A 20,899-nucleotide genomic window follows, 5' to 3' on the forward strand; every position below is an offset into this window, starting at 1 on the left:
GTGCAAGATGCATATGTAAACAGTTGTTACTATGATAATAGTCAGCAGTGCAAATTAACATTATAGCATTGCAAATAACAAATAACCAATAACAAAATGGAGTTAGGTGTGAGGAGGGAGAGGAGAGATTATCAGTATATGAGGGGAGTGGGATCAGTGAGGGTTAGAGTTCAGTAAAGAGACAGCTCTTGGGAAAAAGCTGTTCTTTAGTCTGCTGGTCTTTATAGCCCTAAACCTAACCATCACGCACATACATTCCCAAATGATTCTCAATACATCTGAGGTTTTTTCAGCAAGAGACCATCCTTGGCTCCGAAGCGGTATTTGAGATAGTGTGGATTAAAGGCACTGCACTTTGGCATGTTTAAGACATGGGACAGTCTTCCGCATTTACTTGCGCATATAAAAATCTTTGATAATAGATGCAGAAATTACAATGTGCTGTTTCAAATTCAGTGTCACATTTTATTGTGCACTTTTGAAGATGCAACAACAAGGTAAACCGACAGCACCATCGCTGTCATGCCAGTACAAATAGGAAAAAAATATACCATACATTCAGAATAAAAAAAGTGCTAAGTAACAAAGTGCATACTAACCTTCGGTCATTTCATAGTTATAAACAATACTGCCTGCACTGTCGGCAAACTTCGGCCTCGTTTACACTGCAGGTCTTGATGCCCAATTCTGATTTGCTGCCTATATCCATTTTTTTTGACCGTCTGTTTACACGTTCTTAAAAATTGATGCTTCGCTAAGCCCCGCCCTCCCTAGTCACTGTTGCTACGCCTGTCAAGCTTTCGCAGCTGGCACGTATATTACAGTGTGTATGCACCGGTGTCAGACATTCCCAATAAGATAATTAGTCATTTTTGGCGAACATGAAATATCTGAGAGAGCAATACAAAAGGGACTGCAGTATGCATTCGAGGGATATATCCACAACATAATATGCAACCGATTAGCGAATAATTTCATAAAAATTTAAGCTAAACTCTATAGTCCCAGTGCAAGCAGCAGCCGTCTCATACGCTGACCATTCAAATGGGAAACACAAATTGAGGAACAGCTATGTTCGTTCACAGCAGGGTAAGTGAAATGTGAAAATAATCTAATAATTATAAATCAAACAGTTTATCCATAAATATTGTGGAATAACACTAACACCGGGAGAGCCGCGATCGGATTGGCTTAAAGTTACTCAGTCAGGGGTAGTAGGCCATCAATTAACAAAATGCTGAAATAAATTATAAAGTACGTCAGTGAGCCTCTGTCTTGTCTTTAATCATCTTATTTTACGTTATAATATATGCATTATGAACAAAGAACTGTCATTATTGCCAACTTCCAAGCAATAGGTGTTTTTGTTAATCCTGTCGACATTTAGATGTGAATGGGGTCTCCCACACTTCTTGATCCACACCCATAATTTCTTCCCTTGGCTTTTAGATTTTCGGGAAGGAAAAAAATTCCACTCCCCCGTCCAAACTTTTAGGATACCGGGTATCAGATTTGCACAATCCATACGCACAGCGCTTCGGCATGTTTCGCTTGCTCGAAAGCTTGCCAGACCTACCGCGCCTAGTTACGGTTGCTAAGACACGATTGGCCAGTGGCGATTTTCGGGTGTGGCTTAGCGAAGGTTCAATTGTGACCCATTTGCGATTCATGTGTTTACACTTGGCATACTATCTGCAACATTGCGCATGCTTAAAAGGTTTTTTTGCACAGATGGACGAACGCAAAATATGTTTCATGCTAGCTCTGCGATATATGCGAAGTTCGCAAAACATCAGCATGATTTTGGAGTGGAGGAAAAGCTCCATCATTGCAGCATTTGCATGTGCTTCAGTTATTGTGTGCGAGAGAGATCTCAGGACTGCTGGGAAAATACAACACGATCTCATGAAAGTGCGTATCTATACCATTTTATTTCTCGTGCCAAGGCAAAAATAGTTTTATAGCATAAACAATTTTTGCCGTAAATGGCACGAGAAAACATTTTTGTGCTATAGTTACGCACTTTCATGAGATTGTGGCGGGCTTTAACGAGGAGCAGTGGGTCTATGGCATAATAATGGGCTAGCCAACCTTTGATATGTAGAGTTGACGTGTGTCCACACTCCTCTAATAAGATGACACGACGTTCGCAGATGCGCGTCGGGGTTGCTCTCGTCATTAAACCGCGGAGACGTAGCCTAATGCCTCAGAAAATCCGATCTGCCCGTTTACATGACAGTTGCATTGGCACATATCTGATTTATATCTGATTTATTTCCACATATGAAGAAGGCCTGAAACCGATCTCGAAATATCCGAATGCATGCGTTTTTTTCCTGTTTACACTGTTATAGAACACATCCGATCTGTCTCGCATATGTGCAAAAAATCAGAAATCGGGTCACATTTCACTGACAGTGTGAATGAGGCCTTTGTGTTCCCTGCAGTTTTGGGGTAGCGACTGACACATTCGCAGTTCATAGAGTTTCCTTACAGAAACGTTACCTCAACAAGCTGAATTCTCGCAGCCAGTCTTCCCTAAAATGGTGATTTCGGGCCTTTTTCGCCACACAAACCTCAGAATCACCATCCGACTGTGACACTGTAGACTCTGGCACTGGCACACTAGCCGCAGGTCGGAAGAACGAGTCAATAGTTCACTTGCTCATTGCTCAGAGTCAGATGCACATAATGGTTGTAATATTTTTCTCCGTCACCTTCCCACAGACATTTACACGCGCTCGATTATCTCTAGGACCCTACCCCTCCACACATTAGCCACTTACAGTGGCCTTTCCCTATTCTTCTCACACTTATTGGCCTGCCACACATTCCGGATTCATTGACGCGCCGCTTCTGAGTTTACCGTGTAAAAAAAAAAAAAAGGATGCTGCAAGAAGGAAAGCACAGACCCTATCGAACATCTTCGGGGGTCTTCTCAGCAAGAACACCATTCGATGAAGAGGTTCCACTTCAGGGTGTATACACATCTCATGGACGGCACCCGTGCAGAAGTGGTGTTAAGTACCTCTGGGGGTAAGTCACCTAGAACTTCCACGTCCCGTTGAGGGATCAGACATGGAGCTTCCAGAGGTCTGGACGCGGTGCCATAGGGTGCCCAGTCTCTGAGTCAGAAGATCCTTCCTCAGAGGAATGGGCCAGGGGGGGACTGTCACAAGGAGCATGAGTTCTGGGAACCAAGTCCAGGTGGGCCAATATGGAGCCACCAGAAGGACCTGTTCCTCGTCCTATCTGACTTTGCACAGTGTCTGCGCAAGTAGGCTCACTGGGGGAAATGCATATTTGCGGAGACAACGGGGCCAGCTGTGTGCCAGTGCATCCGTGTCGAGTGTTCCCTCGGTCAGGGAGTAAAACAGCTGGCAGTGGGAGGTCTCTGAGGAGGCAAACATCTACCTGAGCATCCCCGAACTCTCTGCAGATTAGCTGAACCACCTGGGGGTGGAGTCACCATTCTCCCGGAAGCACAGCTCGTGATAGCTCGTCGGTCACACGGTTGAGCAGGCCGGGGACATACATGGCTCGAAGCGACCTCAGATGCTTCTGACTCAAGAGGAGGAGATTGCGGGTGAGTTGCGACATGCGACGGGACCTTGTTGGTTGATGTATGCAACGGTCGCAGTATTGTCCGTATGGACCAGCACGTCCCTGCCCTGTAGCGGCCTTTACAAGCGGCTCAGAGCGAGATGCTAGCAAGTCAAGTCACCTTTATTTATATAGCGCTTTTTACAATACAAATCGTTTCAAAGCAGCTTTACAGACATAACAGGAAAGTAAAGTTGTAATAGTATTGTTAAATTCAAAATTAAATGTTAAATGTCCCCAACTAAGCAAGCCAAAAGCCAATGGCGAATAAAGGCGAAAAAAGGCGACAGTGGCAAGGAACCAAAACTCTATCAGGTTACAGAATGGAGAAAAAAACCTTTGGAGAACCCAGGCTCAGTCAGGGGGCAAGTCCTCCTTTGGCCAACAAATGAACAGTGTATAATTATGATTTAGGTGGCATAATAGGTCAGAAGTCAGATTGGATCAGAACTTTCACAATATTAATCCAGTTCATCTGGTTAGGGGTCGGAGTCATCACGCCGGTATGGAGATGAGTTTGTTCAGGTGTCCATGAGGCCTTCACAGTGTTGATGAGGCTGGCACTTCAGGGATGCGTTGTCGTCGTGTCCATGTAATGGTCCTTCCTCAGATCTGGATATGGCCTGGATCCGGCGGTTTGCGGTAAACCTTGGGATAAACAGAAAGACTAATATTAGCGTAGACGCCATCCTTCTTATGATGTAAAAAGTACATCAGGATTTATGAAACGTGTTCCCGTTTCCGGCTGATCTAAACTATGCAGCCTAACATTGAATTACAGCAATCTATAATGTGTTATGTGTATGATAAGCCAAAGAGATGTGTTTTTAGTCTAGATTTGAACTGACAGACTGTGTCTGCTTCCCGGACCATGTTAGGAAGATTGTTCAAAGTTTTGGTGCCAAGTAGGAAAAGGATCTACCGCCAGCACATGATTTTAATTTTCAAGGTATATCAACTGGCCAGAATTTTGAGATTGCAATAGACGTGAAGGACTATAATAAGTTAAGAGCTCGCTCAAGTACAGTACTGCGGAGTTAAACCATTTAGTGCTTTGTAAGTAATCAGCAATATTTTAAAATGTATACGATGTTTAATAGGGAGCCAATGCAGTGTTGACAGAACCGGGCTAATATGGTCATACTTCCTGGTTCTGGTAAGAACTCTAACGGCTGCGTTTTGAACTAGCTGTAGTTTGTTTTTTAAGCGTGCAGCGCAACCACCCAGTAGAGCATTACAATAATCTAGCCTTGAGGTCATGAACGCATTAACTAATTGTTCCGCATTTGTCAATGAGAGCATATGACATAATTTAGATATATTTCTAAGATGGAAAAATGCGCTATTACAGATACTAGACACGTGACTTTCAAATGAGAGATTGGTATCAAAGAGCACACCCAGGTTCCTAACTGACGACGAAGACTTAACAGAGCAGCCATCAAGTGTTGAACACTATTCTAGGTTATTACGTTTGGACATTTTTCGTCCAATAATTAGAATCTCTGTTTTTTCAGAATTTAGTAGTAGGAAATTACTAGTCATCCAATTTTTTATATCAGCTATGCATTCCGTTAATTTTGTGAATTGGTAAGTTTCGTTAGGTTTTGAGGAAATATAGAGCTGAGTATCATCAGCATAACAGTGAAAACTAATTCCATGTTTCCTAATGATATCTCCTAACGGTAGCATGTACAGAGTGAACAGCAACGGTCCTAGTACTGAGCCTTGTGGTACGCCATACTGAACTTTTGACCGATAAGACATCACTTCATTTACTGCTGCAAACTGATAACGGTCAGATAAGTATGATTTAAACCATGCTAGTGCAATTCCACTAATGCTAACATAGTTTTCTAGTCTATTTAATAGAATGTTGTGGTCAATGGTGTCAAATGCAGCGCTAAGATCAAGTAACACTAATAGAGAGATACAACCTCGATCGGATGATAAAAGCAAATCATTTGTGACTTTAATGAGAGCAGTCTCAGTACTATGGTACGGTCTAATCACCGTAGTGATTAGACCGATAGGACTGAAAATCCTCGCAGATATCATTTCCTTCAAGAAAGGAACACAGTGTCACGTAATAACACACGGAAACAGATGATCCAATAGCAGGTATATTTATTAAAGGGTAATCCGTACTCACAACAGTCCAGGCAAATGGTCAAAAATCTGATAAGACAATCCAAGAACATAAAACATGAACAAGAACAGGCAGCATACAGGAACAGAAGTGTGCGGACATTAAACAAGGACTCCGTAACAAACACTAACACAGACAGGAATATATACACACACAGAACTAACAAGGTGATGGAAAACAGCTGAGTGCAATAATCAGATAAGTGACAGAACAGAATGCAGGGAATTGTAGTCTAATGTGAATGACACCGTGAGAACGAGGACCTCTAGTGATAACCCTAGGGAAACACAACCAGACACTGTGACACACAGTTGTGAGGATACTGCCTTTTCTAATATCTTTGACAGAAAAGGCAGATTCGAGATCGGCCTGTAATTGACTAATTCTGTAGGATCAAGTTGCGTTTTTTTAACAAGCGGTTTAATCATAGCCAGCTTAAAGGGTTTTGGTATGTATCCTAGAGACAAAGACGAATTAATGATATTGAGAAGAGAAGCATCTATGACCTCTGGAAGCATCTCTTTCAGTAGTTTAGTCGGTATAGGGTCTAACATACAAGTTGTCGATTTAGATGAGTTAACGATTTTGCAAAATTCTCCTATAGCAACAAATTAATCAAATTTTTCCTCAGGGAGACTACAAAGCACTCCCTGATGCGATACTGTAGTAGACTGTTGCATAGTTATAATTTTGTCCCTGATATTATCGATCTTATAAGTGAAGAAGTTCATAAAGTCATTACTGCTGTGTTTCTTGGAAACTTCTGGGCTTGAAGCTTTCTTATTCGTTAGTTTTGCCACTTTTTCAAATAAATACCTAGGATTATGTTTATTTTCTTCTAATAGGGTTGAAAAATAAGCAGATCTAGCAGCTTTTAAAGCCTCTCTGTAAGCAATTGAGCTCTCCTTCCATTCAATCCGAAAGTGACAGAACCTCCCCTCTACGGAGCGGCTACCAGACGCTCCATGACAGTACACAAGACAACACAAGAGTCCAAGAGGAAGGTGGAAAGTGGGAAGTCCAAGGGAGGGATGGGAGGGCCAGGACCATGAAGGGGAACAAGAACAGGGGGTGATGGCTCAGCCGGCGACCCAGGGCGAAGCAGACAGTCCATCGGGCGGACAGGGCGAAATCATACAGTCCATCGGGCGGCCAGGGCGAAGCAGACGAAGACCCTTCGGGCGGCCAGGGCGGTGAATACCCTTCGGGCGGCCAGGGCGGTGAAGACCCTTCGGGCGGCCAGGGCGGTGAAGACCCTTCGGGCGGCCAGGGCGATGAAGATCCCTCGGGCGGCCAGGGCGGTGAAGACCCCACGGGTGGCCAGGGCGGTGACTCAGGTGCCCGGCACTCAGGCGCCCCTGACTCAGCGTGACACAAACACAGAAACAAACACTGGCTCTGGTGCTGGAACAGGCACTGGTTCTGGAACAGACATTGGCTCCAGCTCTGGAACAGGCACTGGCTCTGCCTCCGGCTCTGGAACAGGCACTGGCTCTGCCTCCGGCTCTGGAACAGGCCTTGGCTCTGCCTCCGGCTCTGGAACAGGCCATGGCTCTGCCTCCGGCTCTGGAACGGGCAATGGCTCTGCCTCCGGCTCTAGAACAGCAGACACTGGTTCCGGCTCTGGAATAGGAGACACTGGTTCCGGCTCTGGAACAGGAGACACGGGCATGTCCAGGATCCGAGCCAGACGCTCCAGATAGTCCAGGTCCATGAAGGCAGACGGAACGTGAACAGTCTCTGACTGGGCAGACGGAACATGAACAGTCCTTGACTGGGCAGACGGGACGTGACCATTCTCTGACTGGGCAGACGGAATGTGATCAATCTCTAATTGGGCAGACGGGACGTGAACAGTCGTGAACAGTCTCTGATTGGGCAGACGGAATGTGAACAGTTTCTGACTGGGCAGACGGAACGTGAACAGTCTCTGACTGGGCAGACGGGACGTGAACATTCTCTGACTGTGCAGACGGAACGTGTCTCCTCCTCCTTCTCCGGACCACCGGACTCAGGACCACCGGAACCGGGACCACCGGAACAGGGATCATCTCCCGACTACCTCCTCCACTGTGACCTCCACGGGACCCGCGAAACTTAACCAATCGGGTCCCCTTAAAAAACGTCCTTCTCTCCCGCTCGGTGGCTGGGGAAGAGATGTTACAAAACATACCGCTGGATCTGGGTGTGACGGAGTCCTTCTGTCACTTAATCACACACGGAAACAGATGATCCAATAGCAGGTATATTTATTAAAGGGTAATCCGTACTCACAACAGTCCAGGCAAATGGTCAAAAATCTGATAAGACAATCCAAGAACATAAAACATGAACAAGAACAGGGAGCATACAGGAACAGAAGTGTGCGGACATTAAACAAGGACTCCGTAACAAACACTAACACAGACAGGAATATATACACACACAGAACTAACAAGGTGATGGAAAACAGCTGTGTGCAATAATCAGATAAGTGACAGAACAGAATGCAGGGAATTGTAGTCTAATGTGAATGACACCGTGAGAACGAGGACCTCTAGTGATAACCCAGGGAAACACAACCAGACACTGTGACACACAGTTGTGAGGATACTGCCTTTTCTAATATCTTTGACAGAAAAGGCAGATTCGAGATCGGCCTGTAATTGACTAATTCTGTAGGATCAAGTTGCGTTTTTTTAACCAGCGGTTTAATCATAGCCAGCTTAAAGGGTTTTGGTATGTATCCTAGAGACAAAGACGAATTAATGATATTGAGAAGAGAAGCATCTATGACCTCTGGAAGCATCTCTTTCAGTAGTTTAGTCGGTATAGGGTCTAACATACAAGTTGTCGATTTAGATGAGTTAACGATTTTGCAAAATTCTCCTATAGAATATAGAATTCTACAGGCCCGGGAAGGAAGACACGGTTCTCCGCGCCAAGTGGAGTTAGGGCACAGCTGCGTTGCAGCAGCCCGCTCCACTAGTGGGATACGCGTGTATCCCTTAGCTCCCCCGCCATCAAGGGTGGTGAGGGAGGAGGAGCCACCGAGACGGTTTCTGGCAGTAAAAGGTGCCGTCCCTGTGAGCTCCTCGTGCACTTCCAGTAAGAAAGGCACTGGGGTGGGTTGCTGAGAACCAGTGCACACAACCCCAAGATACCAATCATCCAGCCTCGAGGTCTCTGGACACGGTGGAGGGTTCCACTCAAAACCCGATCATGTTGGCGGCCCAGGAAAGCATGGCCATCATCTCTGGGTCCGACTCAGGCACCGCTGGCACACCAGGAGGAGGCAGCGGCTCCAAGCCATTGTCCGCAGAGATGTCTGACCCACCCTTTGATGTAGCGATCAACATCTGGTCGTCGCGGGGAGCACCAAAGGAAACGACTGCTACACATCTCGAGGATGGTCCAGCACGTTCGGTTGGTAACTCAAATAGCTGCGGAGCTTGAAAGGGATGAAGGTTCCTTGGGGGTTGGTTCCCCGAAGGAAGCGCGTTCACCATGATCCTCAGGTCTCCCGTGTTACTGCCCAAAGGCTATTTCCCTTTGCAGGAACGAGAGTCTCGTAAGAGGCTTGCAGATTCACTCTTGAAGACAGAATCGAAGTGTTGGCTCCGAAGCAAAAAGCTGAAGTTCAATTGTAACAGGTGCTCATTATATACCCGCGCAGCTGATGCAAATTATTGCACACCAATGTGGATTGGCTTGTTTTAGTTTCACTCGAAGTAGATTGGCCTCTCTAGCGAGAATCCTATTGGTCAGTCAGACCTACGTTGTAGGGAACATAGAAGACTCCCTTTTTTTGTTTTTTTGGGGGTTTTTTTAAGGCTCAGTTTGTAGTTATAAGTCCCACAGGAGGCAATCGTAAAAAAAAACAATTTTTTGCAATACAAAGCAGTTAAAATTAAACTTAAAATCAGCGAAGATAAGAGCTCTAACTAGTCTCCCCTTTTCACCATAAAGTATTGCCATGTGGCATGTCAAACCATTCTAGATATCAAAAATCTGTTTGCAATTTATCTTCAATGTTTTGGTATAATGTTCACAAAATTGTGACAATCACATGAATCCCCTTGTATTTTAGTGTTCACTTCATGCCCTTTCAACTCAATCCAAAATATCCGACTCCCTTTTGGGCGGAGCATGTGATAAAGCACGAAAGCTTTTTGGCTAAATAAGAATTTTGTTCAGAGTTTCGTACATATAATTTCATTGCTTGGGTCCTTATCAGAAAGAAGTGTTAATGAACTGCATAACATTTTAACATTGCATGGAGTTAAATGGGTGAGGTCTATGATTTACAGGTTTGCAGACCACGGCTGTATGCTGGAGGTTAGAGATGTCAAGTTTTTTCCTGATGGACGCTCTGTGGTGGACACCATAGGCATTGCACGTTTCAAAGTGCTCAGTCATGGGCAGAGAGATGGATACCACACAGCCAAGATTGAATATTTGGAGGATAAGACGGTATAGTATTTTTTTTTTTTGCATTGTACGAGCGCAAAAGTTGTATTATGTGTGTGTATAAGAGAGAGAGAGAAAAAAATCACCAGTCTTCCAATCTGACCTAATATGAATTTTTGTGTTTAGGTTGAAGGAGAGGAGTTGACAGAGCTCCTGAAATTGCATGACTCTGTGTATGATCAGGCCATGGCCTGGTTCACTTCACTTAAAGATGATATGAAGAGTCAAATCATCAGCCATTTTGGGCAGCTGCCTGCCAAAGACTCTGACCCACAGGTGAATGTTTGCACCAAATCAGTCTCACATTTGTTCTAAATGCTCGTTCATGGTAATCTTACCTCAAGCCTGTGTAACATACCCATGTATAATTCACATTTTTAAATTCCTGTAGTTTGCATTTATAATCTAATACATTCAATACTTAAGTTTGATTCTGGTCTTGTTTTTCCCAGGGTAACCCCAGTGGTCCTGCGTGGTGTTGGTGGCTGTTGGCTGTGCTGCCGCTAGAAAACAAAGCCCAGCTGACCATCCTTGCCATGACCACTCTTAAGGACCGGCTGATTGCCATTCGCAGGGTCCTCATTTTTGTAACTCGCAAGCACCCTCGAAGATAAATGATTATATAATTATCTAAATTAACCCATAGCTTGGGAATGCTGCTTCAGGCTGGGGTCACTGAGATGTCTTCCAGCAGCCATCTTGGTCTGTCATTGCATTATGCAACCCTCACCAATTAGTGAAATTGTGCAATAAAGTCTGCATCTTAATATGGTAATTTAGGCTCATCAATTAGCAGTGGTAAGTTATATTTTAGTGTGGTCACTGAATGAAAGAGCTTGTAACAACAGCTTGTTCCTAAATTAGGAAGCTCTCATTTAGTTCAGGTGCAGTCACATTGTTTTACAGTAGCAACAAACATTATGAAAACAGAACAGAAAGTGCTTAAGAAAAAAAGTTTTCACTTTGAAAAATATCACCTCTGTTTTGTGCCTAGTGTAAGTGGTGTGTAAGGCTGACTAAATGCTTCCTATGGGCTTGCAATACTGGCTTAATTGTGTGAAAAATCAGAGCTTAATTTTGGAAATGATCAGCCACCTTATTTCCATATTGTAAAATATGACAATTAAAGTAAAACTTATTTTGACTTAATATACAAGTGAATCAAAACCTTTCATCAAAGTTATACATGAATTTTGAACAATACCCGTTCTTGTCTTAGGACCACTTTGATTAAGTTTTTTTGATCCACTTAAAATGTTGACTACTGTAAAATGAAATGTATTGTAACATGTTTCATCTTTATTTCTTCTATGCATTTTGATGTCTGTATGCTATTATTGACCGAACCATAAATTCAGTCATAAATTGCAATGTTCTGTTGATATCTATTAATTTTTTCCCCATTAGTTTAAAATAGTCTTGTAGGGCATACTGTACAAGCTTGAATACAGCCTTAGTAACAACCACAGGTGTGTTTTATTTTTCAGGAGTTGAATTGAAACTGAGTACATTGCAAATTGTAGCCAAATTGTGGGAAGTCATACTGTCATTTTTAAGTTGGTACAGGCACTCTTTTTTTTCATGTGATGTGTAATATACATAAGTGTGATGTGTGGATGGGTGGCTTATGTCTATATAATAATCTTTATAAATTATAGAAGGGGCTTGAACGTTTACACTCTTTTACTTCTCGTTCTTTTCGCTTTGTGATGTGCATGTCTTGTGTTTACCTTGTGTCATCTACACTTTCATGTGCAAGTTACTATTTAGATGCTGCATTTTTTATGTAAATTTGTACATCAATATGAAATAAAACACATTTTATATTTTAAAGCAACAGGTGTTATGTTTCTATGTGTCTTTTCTAATTGAATAAGTCTAAGAATTCAGTACTGAGTTTTGTTAAAGGGTAAAGTATGCCGTTTCTGTGGCACCTTGTGGTTTGTTTAAATCTTTAATTGTCCTTCACGGACAATGTTTAATCTTCCTAACATTGTCCGGAAAGCAGACACGTGTTTTTAGCCTAGATTTGAACTGTGCAGACTATGTCTGCTTCCCTGGACAATGTTAGGAAGATTAAACATTGTCCGGGATGTGTTAATTATAGACTTCTATAATTCAATGTTAGGCTGCATAGTTTAGATCAGCCGGAACTGGGAACACTTCCCATGAACCCTGATGTACTTGGTACATCATAAGAAGGATGGCGTCTACGCTAATATTGGTCTCAATTGTGGCAAAAATTCGTATTAAACATTATCACAGCGTAAGAGAGAACTCTGAATCAAATAGTCTTTTTAAAAGGTATTTATTCTTGCAAGAATAGGCCCAGTCGCCAACACAGAAGTTGCCCTGTGGAGTGAGTGAGACAACACCAGGAAGGACTGAACAGCTTTTATAACATTTCCAAGGTTACATGCAGTCTGTGTCTTTTTGAGGCTGGTTGCCAAACAAGGAATACACTGTTGCATATGCTTCTCTTCATCACTAACTGACACAAGGACCATCGAATTTAGCCTAGGGTGTTTCACTCTACACGTTTACAGATACAAATATATCTGTTGTTCAAACGTCACTACAAGGGTTGTAATATTTGCTTAAGACCAATGAAAATCAAAATTTTTCCATTACAATTCCCCCTTTTTATCATTTACTGATAACCAAAATAATAATTATCATGCAATAATCAAGTCTTTTATGGGGATAGTCCCTTAAGTTTTAGCAAGCAAGTAAAGACTTTATCTGAAGCCGGGCTAAATGAAACAAAAACACTGTTATTGCACTCCTGTCCCAGATCAGACCCTCAGTCACTTCAGTATGACATAGTGTACTGTAGATCATAGTAGTAAGAAAAAACACATAAATTTAACACATTTATTATGTTGTCACATATCTGGTCGATTCAGCAAGCTATAAAACTACAAAGAATGAAAAGTAAAATAAAGTCCCTCATTTCAAACCCTATCCTTGTACGCCATCTCATAACACTGATAACTGCTGCTTGTAACCCTCTTTACATGTCATCGTCCTCAGAAAAAAAAAAAACATACTTTAACAATTAATACATTTCATCGTAACTTCCGCAACTTGTATAGTCTGCATAATTTTGTTCATCCTTGGGATAGACTGTCATTTATACCAATTGAACAGACATTCCAGTTTTCTCGATATTCACCCATGAATAACAAAATGATCAGAATAACATACAATCATAACTCCTAAACATTCCGCCTTTTCCATTAATCAACGCCCATCTCCATATATCACCTCCATTTTCCTAACCACATTTTTGACTAAAGCCTGTTTTATGCTTCTGCGTCGAATTGACGGCGTACCCCTCTGTGTCGCCGCGAACCCCTCCGCCGTAGCTCGACGTGCACCTCCAAAAAATGTTAACCATAAAACGGCCACGACGCCGTAGGAGTGATGGCGTAGCTATGCCCTGGAGTTGACGCAGAAGCATAATGAGGCCTTAAGTGGGGACCTGCAGGTGTGTGTGTGTTTAAGTCCATACTCAGCAGCGCTCCAGTAGGCTGGAGACGGAACTGCAATGGCCCATTGCACATGTCGTTCACACTTCTGAGGCTCTGAGAGACTGTAGAGCTACTATAAAATTGACTGCTTAGTTAAGGAACTTTCAAGTCTTTTCAAACATCCCCAAACATATATATGTATATTTTTTATAATATAACTTCAAATATGCATTTTTTTTAAAACATGCCAAGAGGGGACTTCCATAGCCTGCAATGGAACTGTGTGTGTGTGTGTGAACAGTGAAGTGAACTGGCAGTGAAGTCTGTCTTCATTATGTAACTTATATATAATATATATACAGGTCCTTCTCAAATAATTAGCATATTGTGATAAAGTTCATTATTTTCTATAATGTAATGATAAAAATTAAACTTTCATATATTTTAGATTCATTGCACACCAACTGAAATATTTCAGGTCTTTTATTGTTTTAATACTGATGATTTTCGCATACAGGTCATGAAAACCCAAAATTCCTATCTCAAAAAATTAGCATATCATGAAAAGGGTCTCTAAACGAGCTATTAACCTGAACCAACTAATTAACTCTAAACACCTGAAAAAGATTCCTGAGGCTTTTAAAAACTCCCAGCCTGTTTCATTACTCAAAACCGCAATCATGGGTAAGACTTCCGACCTGACTGCTGTCCAGAAGGCCATCATTGACACCCTCAAGCAAGAGGGTAAGACACAGAAAGAAATTTCTGAACAAATAGGCTGTTCTCAGAGTGCTGTATCAAGGCACCTCAGTGGGAAGTCTGTGGGAAGGAAAAAGTGTGGCAAAAAACGCTGCACAACGAGAAGAGGTGACTGGACCCTGAGGAAGATTGTGGAGAAGGACCGATTCCAGACCTTGGGGGACCTGCGGAAGCAGTGGACTGAGCCTGGAGTAGAAACATCCAGAGCCACCGTGCACAGGCGTGTGCAGGAAATGGGCTACAGGTGCCACATTTCCCAGGTCAACCCACTTTTGAACCAGAATCAGCGGCAGAAGCGCCTGACCTGGGCTACAGAGAAGCAGCACTGGACTGTTGCTCAGTGGTCCAAAGTACTTTTTTCGGATGAAAGCTAATTTCGCATGTCATTCGGAAATCAAGGTGCCAGAGTCTGGAGGAAGACTGGGGAGAAGGAAATGCCTGAAGTCCAGTGTCAAGTACCCACAGTCAGTGATGGTCTGGGGTGCCATGTCAGCTGCTGGTGTTGGTCCACTGTGTTTTATCAAGGGCAGGGTCAATGCAGCTAGCTATCATGTGATTTTGGAGCACTTCATGCTTCCATCTGCTGAAAAGCTTTATGGAGATGAAGATTTCATTTTTCAGCACGACCTGGCACCTGCTCACAGTGCCAAAACCACTGGTAAATGGTTTACTAACCATGGTATTACTGTGCTCAATTGTCCTGCCATAGAGAATCTGTGGGATATTGAGAAAGTTGAGAGACGCAAGACCCAACACTCTGGATGAGCTTAAGGCCGCTATCGAAGCATCCTGGGCCTCCATAACACCTCAGCAGTGCCAAAGGCTGATTGCCTCCATGCCATGCCACATTGAAGCAGTCATTTCTGCAAAAGGATTCCTGACCAAGGATTGAGTGCATAACTGAACATAATTATTTGAAGGTTGACTTTTTTTTGTATTAAAAACACTTCTTTTATTGGTCGGATGAAATATGCTAATTTTTTTAGATAGGAATTTTGGGTTTTCATGAGATGTATGCCAAAATCATCAGTATTAAAACTTATTGTTTTAATACTGATGATTTTTGCATACAATATGCCAAATTTCAAGACCTGAAATATTTCAGTTGGTGTGCAATGAATCTAAAATATATGAAAGTTTGAATTATTGGAAAATAATGAACTTTATCACAATATGCAAATTTTTTGAGAAGGACATGTATATATATATATATATATATATATATATATATATATATAATGTTAATGTCTTATAATAGCCGCGTTTCCACTGTCGGCGAGGGCCGGGCCAGGGCTAACAGCGAGCCGAGCCGGGCCACTGCCATAAACCCAGCCCTTAACATGCCTTCCTGGATCGAACGTGTTATGATCCGGGTTCCTCCCTTTTCTGTCTCCCTCTTGTGGTCACATTACACACTTATTCACTACACTATCACTTTAGTCTCATCAAGTTCAGCTGTTCCCGTTTACCTTAATCTCCGCTCACCTGTTGCTCCTTTCCCCTAATGCCTCTTACTATTTCTAACCCTCTCCTTGTCTGTCTCTTTGTCAATTTATTGCAAACTATTCATTCAGAGTACATTCCTCTTACCTCTCTCATCGAGCCGTGTCTTGTCCTGTCCTGTGTGGTTCGTGTGGAAGCCTCTTCTCGAGCCGGTATATTTATCCGTTCTCTTACATGCTCACTGAACTCTGCCCTGCCAATTCAGACGCTGTGTTCCTGACCAGACGCGGTATCCAGTCTACGGTACCCTCGCTCTCGGCTGGTCTCTTCTCCCTCTGCAGTCTCCACTGGGACCTCAACTTCGCCTAACGCTTTGCTGCGCATCTGGAGATTCTGTGACAAGCTACTTGCTGTTTATGTACTATATCTACGAGCGAAGTTTTCTGTTTTGACTGTTTCCTGAGAATCCTAAGAAGATTTATGTTCCTTATTGATTCAGTGATTCGCCTCTCATTTTCATTAAAGACTGTATCATTGTGAATCTCGCCTTTTGGTCCTCCATCTCTCGTATTATTACAGAACGTCATTCAACCCCACCCATTTCATCGGGAATTATGAAGTTCATTCAGGTAGGACACACTAGCTTGCTAAAATCACACGGCGATCGAGATGGAGTAGCGTCTGTTTGTTTGCTCTTTTTGGTATTTGCTTGGTGGAAGATGAGGCAGCAAAGCCAAGATAAGAAGATGGAGGTTCAGCGGCGACAACGCCGAAAGATTGTGTTGGCTGCAAGGCGAAAGAGAGCGATCCAACGACGTGCGATTCGATTACAGTTACATACTCAATTGAATGAAAACAAAAAAAAGGAGAGAGAGAGAGAAGAACTCCTCGCACTGCTGTGCCGTCACGCCCGCACCTAAGTTAAGAGGTCCATTGTAAAAGGCTTGCAGATTCACTCTTGAATACAGAATCGAAGTGTTGCCTCCGAAGCAAAAAAGCTGAAGTTCAATTGCAACAGGTGCTAGTAGTAATATGATTCGGCTTATGTCAAAATGATTTATGACCCTATGATTGACAGGTGGGCGGGGCTAACCTTTGACCTTCCGGAGGGGTGTTCCGGAGGTCCCTTTGATGTAGGGATTAACCTTTGACCTTCCGGAGGGGTGTTCCGGAGGTCCCTTTAATCTAGGGATTAACCTTTGTCCTTCCGGAGGATGTTCCGGAGGTCCCTTTGATGTAGGGATTAACCTTTGACCTATCGATCGATCAAGTAGCCAGTTGTCTTTGATCAGTGTTTGACAGTTGTCTTTGATCCGGATTATGATGGATGATTTTGACATTTAGTTTTACCCATTGATTTTGGCCTATTGACCCCCGGGGGGAAAATAACTTCTTGCTGTGGGAAATCCCCTCCATGCCAGCTGTGTCGGGGTTAGTAAGAAAATAATTTTTCTAATGTTGCATATAGATTAGAATTATCTTTTCAAAACAAAAAGTAAAATCATCTTACCGTTTCAGAGAATTGGGTTTAAGTTGAAAATAGTCCGGTTGAGGATCTTTTGAAAAAGTTGAAAAGAGTTCCTCCGAATGATTCTCTCACCGGCCTTTTGCATCTGACAGTCTCCGCACTGTGTGTGTGTGTGTGTGTGTGTGTGTGTGTGTGTGTGTGTGTGTGTGTGTGTGTGTGTGTGTGTGTTTGCATGACACCCGATATCCTGGCATTCCTGAGCACGCTATATTAATGGAGCTCCTGTGTTGCCCTACAACCAGAAAGAGAAACATGAGCTACGAGAGCATGGACGGTTCATCCTCCCCTAAAACCCCAGAGACCAGCAAGATGATGGAAAGTCTGACTATCGCGCCTAGAAAGCCCATCGGGCAAGTCCGTTTGACAAACTTTCTCCATGAAACTTCGGAATGGACTCAAACTGAATATATGATGTGTAGTAACCGTGTATTCGGGTACAAATTTCATAAACCCTCGCGAATTGTTATACTCTACACCGCTGACGGCGTGGGTGAGTTTCAGCCTGGGGAAGACGCATGCGTTGTATTTCCTGAAAAAGACTGGACTCTATTTTACACGTTTGTCTGGAAGGATCTGCACGACATCGGCGAAGAGCCTTTGTACACTGCCGAGTGGGACGGGGTAAGCCCGAACACCCGGTACCGTGTGGTCGGTGACCATACTAAAAAGAAGCCGAATGAATCCGTCTACATATTCTGCTGTAAAGACAAGACAAAACTCAACAGCACCCTATCAGGAGTCATACGGCCTAACGAGCATCACGCTCTGAACGAAATGCAATTTGTGTTCAATCGGTGCGATCTGATTCTGCTGAGTACTGTTTTTTCAGCCATCGACAAAATGTTCAATTGGTGTGACATGCATGACGGATACAACAAAATCAAAGTGCAGCTGTTCCACCCCGAGAGATGTCCGCGGAGCAGTTCGTTTGATAAGCCGTCCAGGCCCATTCACTACAGTCATCATAAAGCTCAACTGTCAGAGCCTCCCAAGCGTCTTTATAAACCGTGGTTGACTGGAATCTCTGTTCTCCACATCGTTGTTTTACAAAGATTCGGCGGGTCAGATGGACGTTCATGACCCTCCTGGCAATAACGCTGGATTGACAAAGAGGGCGTCCTATACCAGTCGGAGCAGGGAGGTGGAACCCCCATACACGCCGATATATTCTTCCAGGAGAAACTTTTACTGAATGGGGTGGATGTTAAGTTGCGATTTATTCGAGCAAAAGATGAATTTTGCCTGATGAGGGCCGATGACATTGCTTACAAATTAAATATAACGGCGGCATCCCTATTTGTCAAGAAAGTGTCTGTATCACCCCCGGTGAGACTGGCTCATGCACAGGCGTTACTGTCAACAACGGCCAAGTACGCTGTCGACAGGGTCTGTCTAAAAACGTTCTCAATCCCTACCGGGTCTCGTGTTCTGAATCAAGAAAATCTGTTTTTAGGAACATTACCAAAGTCTATCATCATCGCCATGGTCGAAAACGATGCATTCACCGGATGCTACACAAAAAATCCATTCGCGTTAAAACATTACAATCTGGAGTTCTCAGCCGTCTACGTCGACTCAGCAATTCCCCGCTAAACCTCTACAACCTAATTTCGAAGCCGGTCTGGCGGCGCGTGAATTTTATCAGCTATCGATGGCGACCGGTAGACACCTTAAAGACCGCGCACTCTGTATCGATAATAACGATTTCATGAACGGATACACGCTTTATGCGTTTAACCTCACCCCGGATGAGGAGTGTGGCCAGCACATTTCGCTCATCAAGTCCGGAAATATCAGAGTCGAAGCTCGTTTCAGACAACCGCTGCCGAATACCATTAACTTTATAATTTACGCCGTTTTTGATTCTCTCATTGAAGTGTCTAACCGCAGAGAGGTGCTGATCGATTACTATTGAGAGATGAACACGCTTCAACTCACAGCTATCGTGGATAAAATGACGTGCAAAACACATTTTCTTGGGGTTCTACCGAGCGATCAACTACCCAAAAAACCTGTGAGGGCCTTACCGGCGATGGGGATCATTAACAGGGACCCTGCTCGGCTACCCGGTGAACATTGGATCGCCATTTATTTCCCCGAAGAGGGGCCCGCTTGTTTTTTTGACAGCTTTGGCAATCCACCCAACAGCCCCCGCTTCCCAACCAGCATCGATCACTTTCTAGCGACCAACCACCCCCAAGTATTATATTCCGACAGACAAGTCCAGGATTATTCATCCAATACCTGCGGGGAGCACTGTTTGTTTTTTCTATATCATTTAGCTAATGGTTTTGACTATGCCCGTGTGATGAAACTATACACCGACGATTATATTAAAAATGATAAAATGGTATCCCTGTTTGTGAAGAGATTAAGACCGCATGTGTGTAATGATAAAATGTCATCCTGTGTGCAAACGTGTTTGATCTATATATAAAAAAAAAAATCTTAAAACCATTTATATTTTTATCGTCTTTATTTAATCGTAAGATACTTTCGTTAAAATTCCAACCATCGCCTTGGATCACCGGTCGATATTTTAAACACAGAGTCTTTCGAAGTCCTGTAGCGTGAATATTTTCGTGCCTTTTTATAAGGTCTAACATCGGGTGTGACGGCGGGGGTGTCGGGGTTACTCTTTAGAGATTTAATCACGCTCCTGACCTGTTGATTCGGTACGGTGGAAAAAGGAATGTTTAAATCGGCAAAGGCGTGTAGAAACTCTGACCATCCTAGAGGTCTCCGGTCATCCCGAACCTTTTGGGGGGCCGTCACATTTTTTAACAAATCAACCATGTGTGAACCTGGTACGACTTTACCCTTGACCACAAACTCCCCCGATTCGTTCCAGCCGCTTAGTCCTTTAGCTTTAGACATCTTGTCTAATATGTATCTACTGTTTTTCACGCTTCTCGAAGGGACATTCTTCAGCACTTCGTCCACCACACCCCCCTCAGCAACGCCGTCTTCAACATTAACGCCAGGAGCAGTGGCAGGCGTTTGCGCATCTTTATGATCGACATCTGTTTGGGGTAACGAGAGGGTTAAAACCCCGCTCTCACGATCCCCTTGTCTAACGACGGTCAAAAACCTGCTTAAGGTATTGGTGTAAAGTTTGGCTTTTTCGTACGGATTCAAATCGGTGCAATGTAAAATATTTCTTATGGCACCGTCCAAATCGTTTTCCACAGTCTGTTGAATGTTCTCGCACACATTTTCAGCTTTCATCTTTTCCAGCTGATGCTATGGGACTAAATACATCTTCTCAGCGTACTCCATCCTATCGATTGGCTATCAAGCTCGTCAGGAACGGGACGGCGACGCTTAATAAAGGTAAAACGAAGCCGCCCTTTTGGTTGATGACTCGTTTCTTGGCCACTATACCAATTTTTTTATCGGCCACAAATTTGATTTCAGCTTTTCTCTTTTTCAGTTTTTGGTACTGCTGGCGATTGACCGGGATCGTGCCGTAGAGGATGTTTAGCGCCAATTCGC

The 20,899-nt window shown here is 43.4% G+C and overlaps 1 protein-coding gene across 2 annotated transcripts in view; it reads left to right on the forward strand.

Annotated features, from left to right (window-relative positions):
- Positions 1–12,038, forward strand: part of lonrf2 (LON peptidase N-terminal domain and ring finger 2) — a 126,619-nt gene extending 114,581 nt beyond the window's left edge. For both annotated transcript variants that reach the window (XM_077232288.1, XM_077232287.1), the window contains exons 10-12: positions 10,042–10,204; positions 10,328–10,477; positions 10,654–12,038. In XM_077232288.1, the coding sequence (XP_077088403.1) occupies positions 10,042–10,204; positions 10,328–10,477; positions 10,654–10,815 (475 nt within the window). In that variant the 3' untranslated portion in view covers positions 10,816–12,038. The remainder of the gene's footprint in view (positions 1–10,041; positions 10,205–10,327; positions 10,478–10,653) is intronic.
- Positions 12,039–20,899: the final 8,861 nt, after the last annotated feature.

Source organism: Siphateles boraxobius, unplaced genomic scaffold, assembly GCF_051911475.1.
Source record: "Siphateles boraxobius isolate OS27281-9 unplaced genomic scaffold, OSU_SipBor_1 17, whole genome shotgun sequence".
NCBI classification, from domain to species: Eukaryota; Metazoa; Chordata; class Actinopteri; order Cypriniformes; family Leuciscidae; genus Siphateles; species Siphateles boraxobius.